This window comes from Urocitellus parryii, chromosome 15 (assembly GCF_045843805.1).
Source record: "Urocitellus parryii isolate mUroPar1 chromosome 15, mUroPar1.hap1, whole genome shotgun sequence".
Taxonomy (NCBI): domain Eukaryota; kingdom Metazoa; phylum Chordata; class Mammalia; order Rodentia; family Sciuridae; genus Urocitellus; species Urocitellus parryii.
Genome location: NC_135545.1, coordinates 49,352,921 through 49,372,212, shown reverse-complemented (window position 1 = coordinate 49,372,212; position 19,292 = coordinate 49,352,921). Strand labels below are relative to the sequence as shown.

The 19,292-nt window shown below is 38.3% G+C and overlaps 1 protein-coding gene across 6 annotated transcripts in view; it reads right to left on the bottom strand.

The window, feature by feature from the left end:
- The window catches only part of Cntnap4 (contactin associated protein family member 4), a 237,479-nt gene that overhangs the window by 189,183 nt on the left and 29,004 nt on the right, over positions 1 to 19,292 (bottom strand). For all 6 annotated transcript variants that reach the window (XM_026409135.2, XM_026409139.2, XM_026409141.2 and 3 more), the window contains exon 2: positions 12,974 to 13,084. In XM_026409135.2, the coding sequence (XP_026264920.1) occupies positions 12,974 to 13,084 (111 nt within the window). The remainder of the gene's footprint in view (positions 1 to 12,973; positions 13,085 to 19,292) is intronic.

The following is a 19,292-nucleotide window of genomic DNA, read 5'->3' as shown; positions in this document are numbered from 1 at the left end:
AGAAGTTGTTAGCCATAGATACACAGAATTTGTCATCTTTCCCAGGAGAAGGGATCAAAGGAGAAATAAAAGGTGATGTGTAAGGGTTTTAAGCCATGATGACTGAGAAAACCACCAGGAACAGAAAAGGAAAATATAATTACAAAAAGAAGCTGGTTGGAGGTGATGAATTTAACTTAAATTGATAAGTTCTCTGTGTATGTGTGTGTTTTCCAAACAGGTCTCACAGGCAACTGGAAAATTCCAGCAGGCCATGAAAAATACAAGAAATGAGACTGTTAAACGTGTTCTCCCAGGGCACAGATGTGGGAAGTGTCTGCCCAGGCCTTCTTCTGAGACTCTGGCAAACGACCAATGCACAAAGCCAAAGTCAATGATGGGGCTTTGGGAATCTAAGCATTCTCTTTGGGGTATGGAATCTCTGACCTTATTGTGTTTTCATCTTAATACACCCATATGTTTCTACATAGTCTATTAAAGTTGGTTGTGTTTTATATTCCAGTTGTAGAAACAATCTTATAAAGCCAAGGACATTCTCCTTTTTATTTTCGATTGTTAATATTAATTACATGATAACTTTTTAAAAGAGATTAAATAAGAAGATGGCAGAAAATAACAAAAAAAAATCTTCAACTCACTTAAATTTGGTTTAAAGCTAGCTTTCTAAATAGATTACTAGACATTAAGGCCAATAACCAAATTCCCGCTGAGGGAGAAAATCTTTGATTTAAAGTCCTGCTGGAGGAGGAACAAAGGAAAGTCCTCATAAAATCATGCGATTTTTCTATGCCTTTTCTCATGAAATGACATATGCAAGGCACCCTTCAGAGAGCTGTCTTAAATGGGTTTTTGCCATATGCACTCATTTTCCTAGTATATTGTCCAAGTCCACTTTACACTCCATGTTGATAATGCCAAAGTGTGAGTGTACATTTTAAATTTTTTTTTAATTTTAAAATAGTTTAAGAGGGCTAGGAATATAGCTCAGTTGGTAGAGTGCTTGCCTTGCCTGCACAAGGCCATGGATTCAATCCCTAGCAACACACACACACACACACACACACACACACACACAAATAGTTTTAGAATTACAAAATATTTGCAAGACTATTACAGAGTTCTGGTATGCCCCACACCAGATTCCTCTATAATTAAAGTCTTATGTGAGTATATTTGTCACAAATAATGAATCAACATTGACACACTTTTGTACCTTTATTTGAATGCAAATAAAATACAAATAAATCTATGCTTTATTTGAATGTCCTTAGTTTTTAACCGAAATGTCTTGTTGCTGCTCTAGGATCCCATTAAGGTAATCGTGTTTGTCACCCGGTCTGCTTAGGCTCATCTCGGTTATGACAGCTTTCAGACTTCCTTGTCTCTTGATAACCTTGACAGCTCTGAGGATGACAGAGCAGGTGGGATGCTCTTCACTTCGGGGATGTGTGTCATTTTTCACATAGACTTTTGAGAGGAAGACCACCAAGGTAAAGTGGGATTTTCATCCCATCACATCCAGGGTACCTATTATCCATAGAGCTTTAACACTGATGATCTTCACATTGATCACCTGGATGAGCTGGCGACTGCCAGGTTTCTCCACTGGGAAGTTCTTCTCACCATCTGCTATTTGGAAGAAAGTCCCTGTGTGCATTGAAAGTGGGAGTTGGAGGCAAAGTTTCTACAAGGAAGAAGTGATCCCAGGGGCAGGCATGGAGGGGATGGAACAAGGGGAAAGGCCCAAACAAAGCTGTGCTCTTGTCTTAGATCAAGCTCCAGGCTCCTGGTGAGCAATCTCACTGGCACTTGAGAACAGGCCCATGAAGTGCATCTCACCTTTCCATCCTAAGGAAAAAATGGGGAGCCTTCGCCTATCTCTCCTCATCCTTATTGGTCGCAGTCTCACAGGCAGGCAATATCTTCATCCTTCACCACCAGAATTTATGAGCCCAGTGGATCCCCAGAGGTAGACTTGCTCAGCATCAGAAAGCCAGAGGCCAGCAAACCACAGGGAAGTGCTCCATCCCAAGGTAAGACACCTGCAGGAGGCTGCACTTGGCCATTGCAACATGGACTGGAGAAAGAGGTGGGGCTGAGAGCTGTAACTGTCACACTAGAAGAGTCTGATACACAACAGCACATCTTTAACATGATATGAGTGAATAAGGAAACACAATGGTTTTTTTTTTTTTTTTGGTTTTGTTTGGTTTTGTTCTTGGTTTGTTACTGCTAGCTTGCCCCATCCTTGTGTTCCATGTGCCCCTCACTTGCTGAGACGGATGCTCCCCATAGACACACAGTGATATCAGACAAGAAAGCCAAAGTCCCTGCTCTCACTGTTTCTTTGGTAATACAACCCACCAAGCTTTCAGAGCACATGTACATTCCAGCCCACAGGGACATTCTCATTCTGAGCTAAGTCTAAGTCCCTCCACACTTGTATGCTAATATTTTGTTGAGAGTATTTTGCATTTATATTCATGAGAGAGAGAGTGGCTTTTAATTTTCCTTTCTTGTTTGTCCTTGACAGAGTTTGGTCTCAAGGTTATGCTGGCCTCACAGAATGAGTGAGGCGTCTTTTGACTTGTTGTTGTTGTTCTTCTCAGAGAGAGAATGTGTGAGATTAGAGTCACATCCTCCTGAAATGCATTTGGAAGAATTCCCATTTGAAGCCTTGTTAGCCTCGAGTTTTCTTTGTTGAAACGTTTTAATTATCTTTTAGAAACACAGGGACATTCATTTTTTATTTCTTGAGTACAACTTTGTAGGCTGTGTTTCTCAAATAATTCTTAGAATTCACTTAGATTTTCACAATTCTTAGGAAGTTTGTTAAAATATCCTCTTTTGTAATACTTTGGTCTGATTAATTATATGTTTTCTGTTTCATTAATTCAAAACTTTTTCCCTCTTTATTTCTTTTGGTTAAATCTTTTGGGGTTTTTTTTCTCTGATTTCTTAAGATGGCTACTTGAATAACGCTCATATTTAGCCTCTTTGTCTCAGATTGTTTGAAATTAAGACTTGGTTTTTGTCTAAGCTGCACCTCACTGTTTTGATTTATATTATTTTGCTATAATTGAGATAAAATGTTTTCTGATTTCCATTGAGATTTCCTGTTGAGGAGTATGTTAATTAAATTCCATACCTTTTTGGATTTTAAGTATTTTTTAATTAATGATTTCTAGCTTAATTCTACTGTAGAGGGGCACTTACTCCATATGATTTCAATCCTTTGAGATTTGCTACAACCCTTTTTATGGCTCAGCATAAATGGTAATTATTCTAGGTACATTTGATATGGATGTGTATACAGCAGTTGCTGAAGATACACTAGACATTTTATAAGTTATATATTTACCCATTTTGTCAAATTCATTAATTTTGCCACTGAACTCTTCTATATTTCCACCGATTTTTTTTTCTTGGCTATTTAATGATTGAGATACAGAGAAGGCCCTTAACAATGAACCTACTATTTTGCATTTTTATTTACAATATCTAGTTACGCTATGATTTCTGTTCATTTTTCTGTATATATTTTGAAGTTCTGGTATTTGGTATAGGAAATGTCAGTCCCACTCCATGGTACTTCCTTTCTACACAGGATCTCTGCCCATGAAGGCTGTCTTGGTTTCTCTCAGACTCTACATGCAGTTATTCCTTTCTGATTGGTTTACGAGTTTCTAGAAATGCATCTGAGTAATATGGGCTGGATGCTTGGGTGCCCACAGAATTCAGTGTTGGAATTCTGATGGTATTTGGAGTTGGAGTCTTTGGGACGAGACTGGGTTTGATGAGGTCCTGAGTTGGGACACCCATGGGGGTGTTAGTGTTCTTTTGAGAAGCAGCAAACAGAGCTAGCACTCTCTCCATGCACATGTACCCAGGAAAGGCCATGTGAGTACGAACCAAGAAGGCGGCCATCAGGAATCAGGAAGGAAGGAAGAGGCCTTCATCAGATGCCATATCTGCTGCCACTTTGATCTTAAATTTCCCAGCCTAAGAAATCATGGCGGGGAAATACCTATTGTTCAACCAACCTGTCTATGGTATTTTATTATGGAAGGCTGAGCTTACATTAACTTTTCTAAACTCATCATTCTTAATACCAGGTGCCTTGAGGTGGGACAAAGTCTTAGGTAAAACTTATTATCTACAGTTTCCTGAGGGATAAGGTTATTCCTGGGACTTTGCCTGAAATTTTCTGGCTTCTTCTCCTTCCTTTCCCTCTTTCCTCCGCGGCTGTCTTCTCCTGAAACTGTGTCCTACCAAATCACTTTCACCTCCTCATTGTCTCCTGTTGTTCTGGGAAAACACCAGTCCATGGGTTCACCAGTCATGTGGTGGGGAACCACTTGATTACTTCACTCTGTTGATTCATTGCACCTACATGTCAAATTGACCCCTGGGTAAAATATTAGATATATACTAAAAGAATATAAGTTATGTGTTCATGATAGCTTTTAGTTTCATGCGTATATTTCACTTGACCAAGTTCAAAGCATTTTATCAGTTTTAGGAGGATCATATTTATCACTGAATTCTTTTATCTTATGAAAGTTGAATACATTTCCTAGGCCAGGAACATTCTCCGAGGGACCTAGAAAAACAATCTGCTTTTAGAAACTTCCCTTACTTTCTTCCTGAATGGCCACCCATTTCTCTCACATGCCTTGAAGATTTCCACAGTGAGATGAGTGAGAAAGAAAAGATAGATACACTGCCCACAGAACATTGCATTTTAAAAGAGCACATTATCTTAGAATTTAGAGATACTCAAATTCCACCTCATAATTTTATAGGAAAGGAAAAAAGGAAGAAAGGCAATGTCATTTCCCCAAGGCCTCCCACAGTTTGGTATGAAAATCTCGTTTCCTTGATTTGCAAAACCAGCAGTTGTTATCACCATGAATGACTTAGGAGGGGTGACTTGACACATTCACTCAGATGACATCCTATTGATTTAGAGCTGGAAAAAGTGTGCCACCGGGCAGACAAGGACAATAAGGGATAAGGCCGGGGACACCAAGATGACAAGAAAGAAGAGGTGAAGGTGGAGCTTGTCCTTAGGAAAGGGGACACAGAAGACAGAACATCTGAAATAAAGAGGAAACACATGGTCAGCGGGACGGTCATCCCTGGTGCTAAATCAAATGAGTCGATACAAAAATAGAAGTGATTCTATATTAATCTTAGAACTGGCAGCCAACTCTCCTCTGCTTTAATGAATAGAGGATGTAGGAATATAGAGAAATAAAAGACATAAATCTCCCCTCATTTTCATTTCACCTTCTCAAGGCCAGCCTACAATATATGATCTATAAACACAAGTGACACACCACTGACCATAAAATTGATCTGGAACTTCATTTTCCAAACTTTTGTCAAAATAGTAATCTCTTAGTAAGGTTGTTTTTTATTTAAATTCATAAGCCAATTTTGATAGGCAAAATATATATATATTTTTTTAAATTAGACCATCAGATTACTCTAGTTTACCAACTTTGACTCAACATAAATGAGAATGTTTTCATCTTTATTTTAATCGAGTAATGAACATATAGTTCTTTGACTCTGCTTCATTTTATGATAAATCAGTATTTGATTGACTTTTTCTCAAAGACTTGTATGGAAATTTGAATTCCTTGGAATTCTTTTGTCTACATCAGTGTATGTATTTGGTCTTGTGAGATTTGCAAAAATGGAGTTAATTAGCGGGATACACCTTGAAGCTGGTTAACATTCACTTACGACTTTATTTTTAAAATTCAGGTGGCCACACCACAGCACCGCCATAATGTTCAAAAAGGCCAGTGCCATCTCATTAATACCATTGCACTATTAACCCTGTTTTTCCAATAAGAAATTAAAGATTCTAAAATATCATGCCTATCATTCCTTCTGACGTGCAGATGCTAACTCACAATAGGTGCGGGGAGGAAGGAGAAGAGGTTCACTGGATTAAACAGGGGAGCTGGAGAAGAAGGGGGATGGGAATGTGAAAGACAGTAAATGAAGTGGGCCTAACTTTCTTATGTTCATGTATCGATACATGTACTATGGAACTTTACATCGTGTACAACCACAAAATTAAAAGTTATAAGGGAAGTTATACTCCATGTATGTATGATATGTCAAGATACACTCTAGTGTCATGTAGAAGTAAAAAGAACAAATAAAAAACTTAAAAATAAATAAATAAATAAAAAATAAAATTTCTTGCCCATCCTTAAGTAAGAGGTAGTAGTGATTTGAGCACAAGTATAGTGACTTGTTCCCAGATAGGTCTAATACTTAAATAGTTGTTCTTCACCTAAACTTTTGTTATCTACAGAAAAAAGCCCAAAAGAGAGAAGCAGTGTGGAGGAGCTGAAGTTCAAGTGTGTGCGGGAAGCTTGAAGGTGACTTGGGGGCCTAACTATTCAGGGACTTCATTGGCTTTAGATGTTCCTGTATCGTTGTTAAGAGCTGCACACCTGTGGACTTAAAGGAGGGCCATCCATACCATAAATTAGGACATGAAACAGAAAATTAGGCAGAGCCATTAAGAAGTCATGTGCAATAGCATGGGCCAGGAGGAAGGCATGGGATCCTTGTGATTCCAGTAGCTATTGACTGCCAAGGGCTTTCTCAGCACTTCAGATTCTGGGCATGATGGGGAAACAATCAGTATAGAAGCAAATAAACTGCAGACATCTTTGTTCCCCCAACAAACTGTCCAAGCACAGGCCACCCCAGTGCAGCAAACCTGACTGGTGAAGTTCACTGGCAGCATCTGTGGTCCCAGGGACCTCTCAGGCACATTCTAGACCCACACCTACTTGTGCCAAGACTCCCCTTAACCCCACTTGAGACTTTTAAATCTGATACAAAGTTATTATTTATTCTTTTTCTCATAAAAAAGTATTGGTTATTGTTATGGCTTAGATAGGAGGCAGCTCACAAAAGCTCATGTGTGAGAGAAAATGTAGGAAAGTTCAGAGGTGAAATGATTGAGTTATGAAAGTTGACCTAATCAATGCATTAATCCCCTGATAGGGATTAAATGGTGGTAACTGTAGGCAGGTAGGGTGTGGCTGGAGGAGGTAGGTCATTGGGGCATGCTTTTGGAGTATATATATTTTTCCTGGTGAGTCAGTCTGTGTCTGTGTGTGTCTGTCTGTCTGTCTCTCTCTCTCTCTCTCTCTCTCTCTCTCTCTCTCTCTCCTCCCCCGCCACTTCCTGGTGCCATGTCCAGATCCTCCATCATTCTTCGGCCATGATGTTCTGCCACACCTTGGGCCCAGAGCAATGGAGCCAGTTGTCTATGGACTGAGACTTTTGAAACTGTGAATGTCACATAAACTTTTCCTCCTCTAGAATTGTTCCTGTCAGGTATTTTGGTTGCAAATCACTGACTACAATACTGAAAAAAAACTGAATAAAACCATTATTAAATATGTTAATATTATTATTTTTAGAATAAAATAATTATAAAGCATTTTCTGTGATTTATTCAACAATAGGAAACATTTGCCACACAGGTTAGCACCTATTCTTTCTGTCTCTGATATCCTAGTGCCAATATGCATAGCACATACTTTGGAAATTTACTTTGGGATCTTCATCTAAGCATAATAGTTGTATATAACCAAGCATGATGATTTAGGAAAGAAGGAATCACCAGACAATTATACAAAAAAAGTCATAATAACTACTTTTAGAGGTATATCCAAGAATGGGCATTATCTCTGTCAATTAACCAAGTGAGCTAATTTCTCTTAGGACAGATACTTGATTTTAACAGCAAATTCTATAGTATGAGGGAAACAGAGCTTAAGCAGAAGGACTCACTTGTGGTTAAAAAATAGATAAAAGGAAAATATTTCATTTTTTAGCAATAGGAAATATTCTATCAGTTCATAGTAACCTATTTCCAAGGTTCCAAGTACAAGAAAATCATTTCATTTAGATTATTTTATAACATTAGGAACAGTAGAACATTTCTACAAAATGTGGCTTCCTAAAATATTCTGTCCTAAGACACACATGGACTATCAAATAGTACACTGGAAGCTGTTTGACCTCTAATTGATAATAGTAAAAGTGAAAGAATGCTTAACTTTGAGTTGCTCACTATAATTCAAACACTGTAACTCCAACAATTGAGAATTATACCGTAGTCCCTACCTATCCTGTGGATGCCTGAAACTACCGAGAGCACCAAACCCTACATACACTGTTTTAAACTCTATATACATGTGCTTTGTGACAAAGTTTAATTTATAAATTGGCATAGAAAGAGATTAGCAACAAAAACTAGCAATAACATAAAATAATTATAGCAATGTACTAGAATAAAAGTTTCATGAGTGTGATCTCCTTATATTTTATCTGTCTCAAAAGTACCTTATTATATAGTACTCACCCTTCTTCCTTTTGTGATGATGTGGGATGATACTATGCCTATGTGATAAGATGACATGATGTGACTAACACGGGCTCGGTGAGGTAGCATAAGGGTTGCCTGAGCATAAGCAGTGCATGACAATCAATCTGATTGGCAAGAGAGTGACGATATGACTAAGAAGCAGGTGCTATATACAGTGTGGGATACACTGGACAAAGGGATGACTCACGTCCCAGGTAGGACAGAGCAAGATGATGTGAGATTTCATCATACTACTCAGAATGGCACGCAATTTAAAACTTATGAATCATTTACTTCTGGATTTTTTCACTTAATATTTTCTTTGTCATGGTTTCAATCTGGAATTTCCCTCAGAGGCTCTCTTGTGTTCTCCAGTGCAGAGATGGGGCTTTGGGAAGTGACAGGATCATGGAGGTTCTAACTTTATCAATGGATTAATCTCTTGATGGAGTCATAACTAAATAGACTATTGGAAGGTAATGGAATCTGTAGGCGGTGGAACCTACCTAAAGGGACTAGGTCCTTAGGGCCATGCCCTTGGGGGCTACATCCTGTCCCAGCCCCTTCCTCTCTCTCTCTGCTCTCTGGCAACCATGTGGTGAGCAGCTGTGCTTCACCACACACTCCCTGTCCTGATGTTCTGCTTTGCAAAGGCCCAAAGTAACACAGTCAGGTGATCATGGATTAGAACCATGAGCCAAAATAAATCTTTCTCTTTTTTTAAGTTTTTCTCAGGTATTTTGTCACAGTGACAAAAAGCCCACACACTTATCATGGCTCAGTGAAACTTCAGAAAACAAAGCCTTGGATTAGGAAGAACTATTACATAAATGCAGAGAGAGAGAGATTTGACTCCATTATTTCTCGAGTATTAGCAGTGATTGGTTTTTGTTTGTGTTGTTTACAGTTAATTTTGGATTATACTCCTCTGAGCCATGAAATCTTTCAAGTTCAAATTGATATGCATTTTCCCAGGGCAAAGGAAGTACATCATTTGTTTTTGAAAATGATTTAAGTTTAACTGTCCTCTGGACTTCTATCTCCTAGGGCAGCCATAACAAAGTATCAGGAACGAGGCAGCTTAGAACAGAGATGGACTCTGTGCACAGTTCTGAAGGCCAAAGATGTTGAAACCCAGGTGCTAGTCAGCAGGGCCGTCCTCCCTCTATGGGCTTTAGAGGCAAATCCTGTCTGGCCTCTTTCTAGCTTCTGGTGGTAGCTGGCTATCCTTGATATGTTTTGGTTTGTAGCTGCATGGCTATAGTTTCCACTGGCATCTTCAGATACCCTTTTTCTCTTTGTGTATCTTCAAATCTCATTCTCCCTATAAAGATGCCAGTCATTGGTCTTAGGAACCACCCTAGTCCAACACAACCTCATCTTAACTTGATCATATCTCATAAGACCAAATGTCCAGGAGCAATCACTTTTAAAGGTATCAGGTTTAGGACTTCAATGTATCCTTTAGAGGACACAATTGAACCCACAATAGCACTCATGTGGAAAAATTATATCATTATATTTTTTTAGGTAAGTTTTACTTCCTCCCCACTGACAGAAATGGAATCATAATGTCTAAGAGAATCCTCTCCTATTCCCCTTCCATCATTACCGAAACCTGAATCATTTTCTCAGGGTAACCCAGGGTGGCACTGATCCACAGCTAGAAAATAAATGGGTTGTTTCTCATTTCCTGTCTGGCCATTCTTTGCCAAATGTCCTGATCCCTCAGGAAAAAAAAAGAGTCACTCTATGTATCCGGGATACTGGGACCTGGATTTGCTGATTTCATTTATTTATACATGACTCGCAGAGTTGGGTAGACACCCTTCCCAGGCTAATTTAAACACTATGAGGAATGTTTCAATACTAGAAGGAATAGATAGGCTTTAATAAATCACTCAAAATCTGGCATTCCTTTATGAACACTTCATGTAATTAATAGGGGAAAAAAAGAAAAACTAAATAAAAAGGAAAAATGTAATCAAGTAGGTTGACAACCAGCAAAAGATAATTAAAATGATCCTGTTTTGTTTTTCAGTTTCATTAACATGCAAATGAGATTCATGAAGTTTGATATTGTGTTTCAGCAAGAGCCATAGAAACAAATTAAGAATGAAAATGAGTCCCACTGATGGAGAGTCCTGATGAGTATATAAATTAATAAAAAAAATGATTGGATCCAATTAATAAAATATATTTTTGTGATTTATTGGACCTCAACAAATGAAATAAAGATACATAGATAAATTAAATTTTGTCTTTTTCTCAGTGGGACACATTCTGTGGAAGCTCTTATGACTAAAAGGAAGAGGTGGTAAATGTCAAACTCTACTTTAGAAAGGCGCCCAGGATGGACACCTGATTCTCAGAAGCATGTTGTGGGGACAGTAAGCCTGTGGGGGGCATGGCTGCAGGATCCAAAATGGCCCTCCACAGGGTGCCTGGCCAGTCAGGGGCTCCAGACAGCAAATGGAAAGAGACTGTCCCCAGTGACAAGGCACTTAAAAGGAACCGACAAAACATTTACACAAAACATTCAAGTGCCTCCAAATTTCCTTCTTTTCTTCCTACAAAGATCTCTGCTTTTTTTAACTTTTTTTTTTTTTGTAGTTAGGTACAGACAGAATGCCTTTATTTTATTTGTTTAGGATTAAACCCAGTTCCTGGCACATGCTACGCACACACTCTGCCACTGAGCTACAGCCCCAGCCCAAGATCTCAATTTTTAACCCTGCATTGATATCTTTATGCTCAGAAGCACACATAAGTGGCTATCTCAAATAATATGAGAAAAATTTTAAATAAACTTGACCTTAAGATCATGTTAAGGTATTGTATGGATATCTATATTGTAATTAGAACTTTATATGATACCTATATATCTGCATATAGAGAGATATATCTATATATCTATGATAGGTAGATCTAGATAGACAGACAGACATAGATATCTCCAGATGGCAAATCAAAGGCCTACACAAAATCTATTTGTTATGTCCAAAGTTCAAGGTGCTCAAACATTAAACAATAGGCACAAATAATAACATCAAGGAGTAAACTTAAAAGGAATGGTGTTATGGTTTGGATATTACGTGTCCCCCTCGAAAGTTCATATGTGAGACAGTGAAGGAATGTTCAGAGGTAAAATGATCAGACTCGGAGAACTATAACCTAAGTAGTAGATTCATCCACTTGACAGATTCATAATTTGAATGGAATACTGGGAGGCCTGTAGGCAGACTGGGTGTGGCTGGAAAAAGTAGGACCTGGGAGGCATGCCCTTAGGAACTGTAATTTTCCCCTGGCTCCTCTCTCTCTTTGCTTCCTGGATGCTATAAACACAACGGCTTCTCTTCTCTCCACCCTTCCACCCTGACAGTCTGCCCCTCATTGGGCCCAGAGCTATAGAGTTGGCTGACCATGGACTGAACCTCTGAAACCGTGAACTAAAGTAAACTTTTTCTCCTCTGAGTTGTTCTTGTGAGGTATTTTGGCCACAGCAACCAAAAGCTGACTAACATACTCACAAAACCAGCTTTCAACTATGATCCCTCAATAAAAATTGCTTCCGTAAATTGCACATTCAACGTTAATGCATGCAGTACTCACAGCATGCAGACACACACACACACACACACACACACACACACACACACACACGCATGCACACAGAGAGAAAACATTTGGAAAAAAATTCTTTCTGGTCATAGCAACAAAAGAATCTGCCTAACCCAGTGTCTAAATGATAAGAGCAAGAGAGAAAGGGATATTGCATGAGTGAAGTATGGTTTTGATAATACATGATGTCGGTGTCTATTCTTTATGTTTGTTAAGAATGTTTTCCATATTGGTATCGCCAAGCCTCTTTCCCTCCACCTTCTATGCAGATGATTTTTACCCGAGTACCTTATGAAAAGTGATCACAGTGACGCTCTGTCTCTAAGTACACAGTGTTTTGAAATTCTTTCTCATTTCCACAGCAAGTGGCATTTAATTATCTTCCCTTTGCTTTAAACATATTCAAGCCATCAAACCCAACCTACCTAAGAGATAGTAAACAATATGAACTAAGTATTCCTAGAGGAGCATGAAAGCCTTATGAAGTTCCTATTCCTCAACAGCTCAGAAAATCATGTCAACCACATTGAGAATTAAATCAACCGAGGGATTATTATTTTTAAACAATGATCTTTTAAAATTACTTCTTGCAAACTTCTTTGTTAAACTGAAAATGGAAAGCGAATAGAGTTTTAATCACTACTGTAATCCAAAGTGATTGCATATTGTTGTGGGACATTTTATTTCATAAGATATATAATCAACTTGCCAGATTAAAGGCGCTAAATTCTCTGGAATGTGGAAATGATGATACCAGATGTTCCAAGTAGGATGTACATGACAGTTTGCCAATCCGGAATGGAAGCTAGATGTCATGTACATCTCATGAGCTTTCACCACTGTCTTATTTAAAAATTCACTTCTTTTATACAAAGATCACTTAGGATGATCTGATGAAAAGAAAATGAAAAATTATGTGGAGGAAAGGGGCAGGCTTACCATCTCTTCGATTTAGCCTTGCAAATCCAGGACCATGACTGCTGGAGAGCTCAGAAGAACTGCTGAAGGCCACCTGAGGCAAGGCAGACACGAGAGGATCATCACAGTCATCTGCCAGGGGGGAAAATGCCACACTCTGGTTAGTACAGTACTGACAGTTTTCCTGGAGTCAATAGACACAACCAACTGACAGACATATCAAAAACTAGCATCTAGAATCTATATGCCCACAGCTCCTAGGTATTCTATTAACAGTCTAGTAAGTTCAGTAAGGAAAGAAAAAAAAAAAAACTTCAAGATCAGGAGCTGGAAACAGAAAAGGAGAACATCACAGAAATTATGGTTATAAAACGTCTTAAGGTACGAAGGGTTTATTTATACAAGAAGTAAAAATTCCTCATCATACATCGAAAGATTCATCAATTTAACTACATTGAGATTAAGAACCTAGGATTCTTAAAAGCTACCTTAAAAAGGTGAAGGAAAAAAAATTACAAAATGTTTGAAGTACATATGAAAGAAACATGAATGTTTGTAAAAATATAAAGACTTGTAGAAACATGGAAACTTGTAGAACATATGGAGGAAAGGTAGAAAGACACATTAAAAAAAAACATGAGAAGGTATATGCAAAAGAAACATGTAAACCATGTAAATCAGGTTTCCAAATGTAGAAAATTTTTTAAAAAAGTAAAGAAAAACAAAACCAGCTTTAATTCAGTTAGAAAACACACGGAAAATAGGGTACAGGGCTTCATCAGAGACCACACATTGATACAAATTGATATTATATATGCTGATTGTCAAACTTGGCAAAAAGAAATTTAAATCAGGACTGTGATTGTAAGATGCGATTTTATGCATAGTAAATCAGCAAGCTGGGAGAAATCTGACTACATCAGCTCATCCAGAGAACCTGGGTCCAGAGAAGCTCCAACCCACCAGTGTTGAAGCATGAGCCTGAGCAGCTACTTATGAAAACAAGAATTTGTCATCAGCTCGTACATTTCAACTTTCACAGATCCCTGGTTCCATCAGTTCCACTCAGAGGTATGTCCTTCTGGGAAGAGCTTCCCCTGGATGTGTTGGGAGTCACCCCGGCTCCAAAGACTAACTTCCCCATCCCCTGAGAAGAGCCATCCAATGGTGAGCCAGCAGACTAGCCCTGCTGGCTCACATGATCTTTACCCACCAATCAGACTAGCCCTGCTGGCTCACATGATCCTTACCCACCAATCAGACTAGCCTTGCTGGCTTACATGATGCTTATCCACCAATCAGACTAGCCCTGCTGGCTCACATGATCCTTACCCACCAATCAGATTAGCCCTGCTGGCTCACATGATCCTTACCCACCAATCAGAAAGCATCCCATGCCAACTGTCAAACCCTTCAACCATTAAACTGTCATAACTGTCAAACCACCCCCGGCTCTATAAATATGCAGAGCTGTTCCTCAATAAATGGGCATTTTCTCTGATGGCAAGCCTTGATCATTCTTTCAGGATGGACCACAGGTCTCAAGGAACTTTGAGACCACAGGTCTCAAAGGAGCTACACAAATACTAAGAACTTTATTATTATTATTAATATTACATGAAAAAGAGAAATTAGAAATGAACAGCACTAAAGAAACTAATAATTCTATACCAGAAGACAGGTTCAGCACTGTTCATAATAACAAAAAAATTATGAACAATCCGTACACCCAATGGCCAAAGAATAGATCAATCATAGTTACAGTTCACAATAGAATAGTATACAGCCATAAAATGAACTACAGCAACTCAAAACAAAAGGATTGGATCTTAAAAATGAAATCGCTAGTGAAGTTTTAGTTGTGAGAATCCTAAGAACTAAAGCTAAACCATTGGTTGTTTGGAAACGTACTTGATTTTTTAAAACTATCTGGAGAAAAGATGAGAATTATATAATTGAATATTTGTTGACTTCCAGAGGAGGGTAGAGTCAGGGTAAGAGGAAATCACACAGATAAATGAAATGGAATTGGCAGTCCTGGGTGTAGATGATACATTCAGTTTTCCACTTCATTATGATGCTTCATGTATAAATATACACATGTATGTAAACATGTGTGTGTATATATACATATATACACACACATATATATATCAATATGTATATATTAATGTCTATGCCTATTTATCATCTATCCTTTTGTGTGTATCACATTGTTTATAATATTAAAAAATAAAGTCCAAAGAAATATAAGAATTCCGTGTTTATCATGACATGCATGCATAATTTATTTAGCTAATATCTCATTATATATGATTCTTAAAGAACTTGTCTTTGATGTTTTTAACAATTACTAAAATGTTCCTATTTTTTTGCTCAAATAGTATTCTAATATTTAGTATTTAACACGTATTGATAATTAGACATCATGGAGGGCTATTGTCCTAAATGTCTTAACTGACAATAAGCAATTTAAATTAAATAATTCCAAGAATGACCTCGATTCACCTGAGATTTGACGAAGCTCATTCTGCCTGAACACAATTTGTTCTCCAATGCCTTTCACAAGACTTCACCTAAGATAGCATTTTGTTTTCAAGACTGTCTCATTTTCATTTCAAGTCCACTTTTCTCCTTTTGTACCTTAAATTCTCCAGCTAACTCCTAAGACAGTTCCCACGTGTCTATTGATTGGCTTAAGTACTAACACTAGCCAGTCTAGTTGTAATTCAAGTATTAAGGAGTATATACATAAAAAGGACACAGCCTGTGGCATGTTGAAGGAAATTCCAGTTATCCCCCAGCAGACAAGCAGCCACGAAAACACATTTAGCACACAGTGGAAACTACAATGTGTGTGTTTGCACACACAAATGAGCCCATGACTCATGCGTGGGGCGGGTGCTGTGTGGAGATGTGTTCATTAGAAGTGCAGCAATTTTCCAATCATTATCCGTATGCAGGTATGTGATGGAAAGGGGTGTTTAACTGCATTCCACAATCAATTATGCAGATGCAAATCAATATTTCAAATGTAAAATGCCTCCCTAGTGCAGTCGCTCTAGAGGGCATATATTTATTGCCCATTTGTTTTTGCCAGCTATAAACTGAGAATCAATGTCGCCCTACTTTCAGCTTTGAAAGAATGGAACTGAAATTTTAAAGGGGGTGCTTTTTTCCATGTGTTGGAGCAGGGTCTTGTAATATGGAAGTCAGATCATGAAAGGGCAGATGGTGGCTTCTGATGTTTGTTAAAATTCCAACAGGATTTGGTGAATACTTAGCATTTTTCTTTACCGTGAGCATATACATTCTACTGTAATCTGTTACGTGTTTATTTAACAATAAAATATTTTAGTTGTTCTTTTTTTTTTAAAGAGAGAGAGAGAGACAGAGAGAATTTTTTTAATATTTATTATGTAGTTTTTGGCGGACATAACATCTTTGTTTGTATGATGGTGCTGAGGATCGAACCCGGGCCGCAAGCATGCCAGGCGAGCGCGCTACCGCTTGAGCCACATCCCCAGACCTTTTAATTGTTCTTATATAACTAATAAAAACTAACACAGGTTTAGTGAGTGCTCTGTGCTAAGAATTTATAATCATTCCACCTGTAGTAACTAATCTGGACCCTTCCCGTTGATTTCCCAATGGTATTAACCTATAGATGGGGTTATTAACATTCAGAGTTTGGCTCGTTTGCTCATCTCATGTGGTAGAACCATTAAACTGATGAAGCCAGTTGGGGTCCAGAACCCACATGTAGGAACACCATGATTGTAATTATGATTTGGGATATAGGGATTTCACTGGATACCATAATGGCCTGAATAAAACATCTTTTCAGGTGTGTGCATCCAACTCAAAGTTGGACAGGCCAACTTTATCACCCACTTGATCTTCAATAGTCTTGACACAAGAAGAGGCAGACCTCAGGCAGCAGTAATGGATCTGGAGTGACTACAAGGGACATTTTCCTCTGGACCTTAACAAATGAAATTCTGGATTAAGTATCAGCCGCCTGTGAATTTAATTTCAGAAAACTAGTTTTCTGACTGCACCAGTAAATGCAGTTTTTGGACTTGCAAAGCTGAGGTTGACATTTCAGCTCAAGGTTCTTAACCAGTGATAATTTCACTCCCCAGTTAGCATTTAGCAATACCTAGAGACATCATGGCTAGGGGCAGGATGCTACTAAATGTCACATAATGCATAGGGCACAAATAAATATCTGGCCCCAGATGTCAATAGTGCTCAGATTGAGAAACACTGTTCTAGACTCGGGTAAAAGCAACCCAAAGACTAGTCTATTGGAGGACTCTAGCTGATGGAATTTTCCAGTTTTATCTCACATTTCAGTGATTATTAGCTCTAATTTACAGTTTTCACATGCAAATAGAGATCATTTAGAGTGCAAAAATATATAAGCATTTATGTAAGGAGCTTTTGAAGTCTGAAATAGCATGCTATTTTTAGCTCAAAACATAATTGTATTTTTAAAATTCAATACCTTATCAGATCATCATAGTAAGCTATTACCTTCATCACTGGGCCACAGGCCACACTCTTGGTGAAAAGAGGTGCAGGGCAGGAGGAGGTGGGTATGAAGACTGCACCAACTGGTAATATGTACAAAATAGCCACCGAACATTTTATGGAAGCTTGTACAGTTCAAAATGGTAGCAGGGCACATTGGGGGAATTACTGTTTTCTTCTGCTAGAGCATGAGCAACGTTCTCATTGCTCTATATTTTTCCAAAATTACATCACATATTATTCAACTTTTATCACAGTTATGTTAGAATTTCTACTTTAACCTTGATCTCAGAAATAGTGAAAGTATAGTTCTTAGCCTTTTTGTAAAAAAAAAAAAAAAATACACACACACATATATACACACTGATTGCATTTAGAGAGTGTTACTGAATTCTGTTAGAGTACACATAATATAGGGAAAAATTACCCAACTTATGTTGACACATTTACACACACATACACACACACAATACACAACTCTATGGCTTTCGAGTCAATATCAGGAAAGTCGTCATTTACTCTTCACACGAAAGAAAAACTGTTTTTAAAAAGACAATGATAAATTAGATTGGCAAGTTGTATGTGTGAAAACATTCAATAGTCTCTTACAAATAAAGATGCAAGCTATACTGAAAGTATTTTAATATAGCTCGATAGAAAGTAATTTAATTTTATTTTACAAAAGGCTTTAATGCATAATTCTCATAAGTAAGTAAAAGCTGTTCGGTTTTTAATAAAAGTAATTCAATTTTCCTAAGCAGTGTGTGATATTACCTATACCAAGATAATAGGTATATATTATTGGCTGCTGAGATTCTCAGTGCTTCACATCTATTAACTCATTTGGTCCTGGCAAACACTCTATACTACTTGATCCTATTAACTCCTGGGACAATTGAGGAAAAACTGGGCACAATAGCTAAAATATTAAACCAGAGCCCATTACTACAATGTGACAGAAATAATATTTTAACCCAGGCAGACCACTGCCAGCCCTCCTAGTGTGAGCCCGGGCATTGTTGAGACAAGCACTGGAAATCAAAAATATATTCAACAAAAAGATAAGACCAATTTTCAGTTCATGGTCAACTTAGTTGTCATTGAATAACCACCTTGTCTGTTCTGCACAAATCAGGTACATGACGCTAATGAATCATATTTCCTATATGTAAGTCAAGAATTCCGAAATTTAAATGTTTTTAATTTCCAGAAATTTTGACAATGATATTGTTTTCTAACCATAAGCCCAGTAGGAGTTCATGCTACAAAATGTTCAGGCTGTTTCATGATTCCAGGTAGAATCCTGTCAGGGGACCTGTCACCACCCATAGACTAGTACCTGATACATCTGTGTCCCACCCAGAGAGAGAATATACAAATGGGCAGAGGCCCATTTATAGATCCAGCCCAAGAAGTCAACCTACTACTCAGTAACCAGTTCAGGAAGGCAAATAATTACTCCACCAGCAGTTGACTCAAACCAGCCAGGACTTGATTGATAACTTACAGCTTCCCTAATTTTTGCCCAATTTAATAGTGGCTAAGAGAAAGTCAAACACCGGCTCCTGACCCATCCCACTGCAGACCCTGCTTCTGCTTAGCCTGTGTAGACTTCCCCACCCAACAGCCGCCAATCAGGACTCACCTGAAGCTCCCCTTCCCTCCCCACATCAACCTTTCCTCTCCTCTGCCTGCTACCAAGTCCCTCCAGACTCAAAGGATAGCAGCTAACCCACCTGCTGGAGCCAACTCTGAATAAACAGCCTGGGCTGGATCCCACTAGAGAGGTCGTCATTATTTCCAC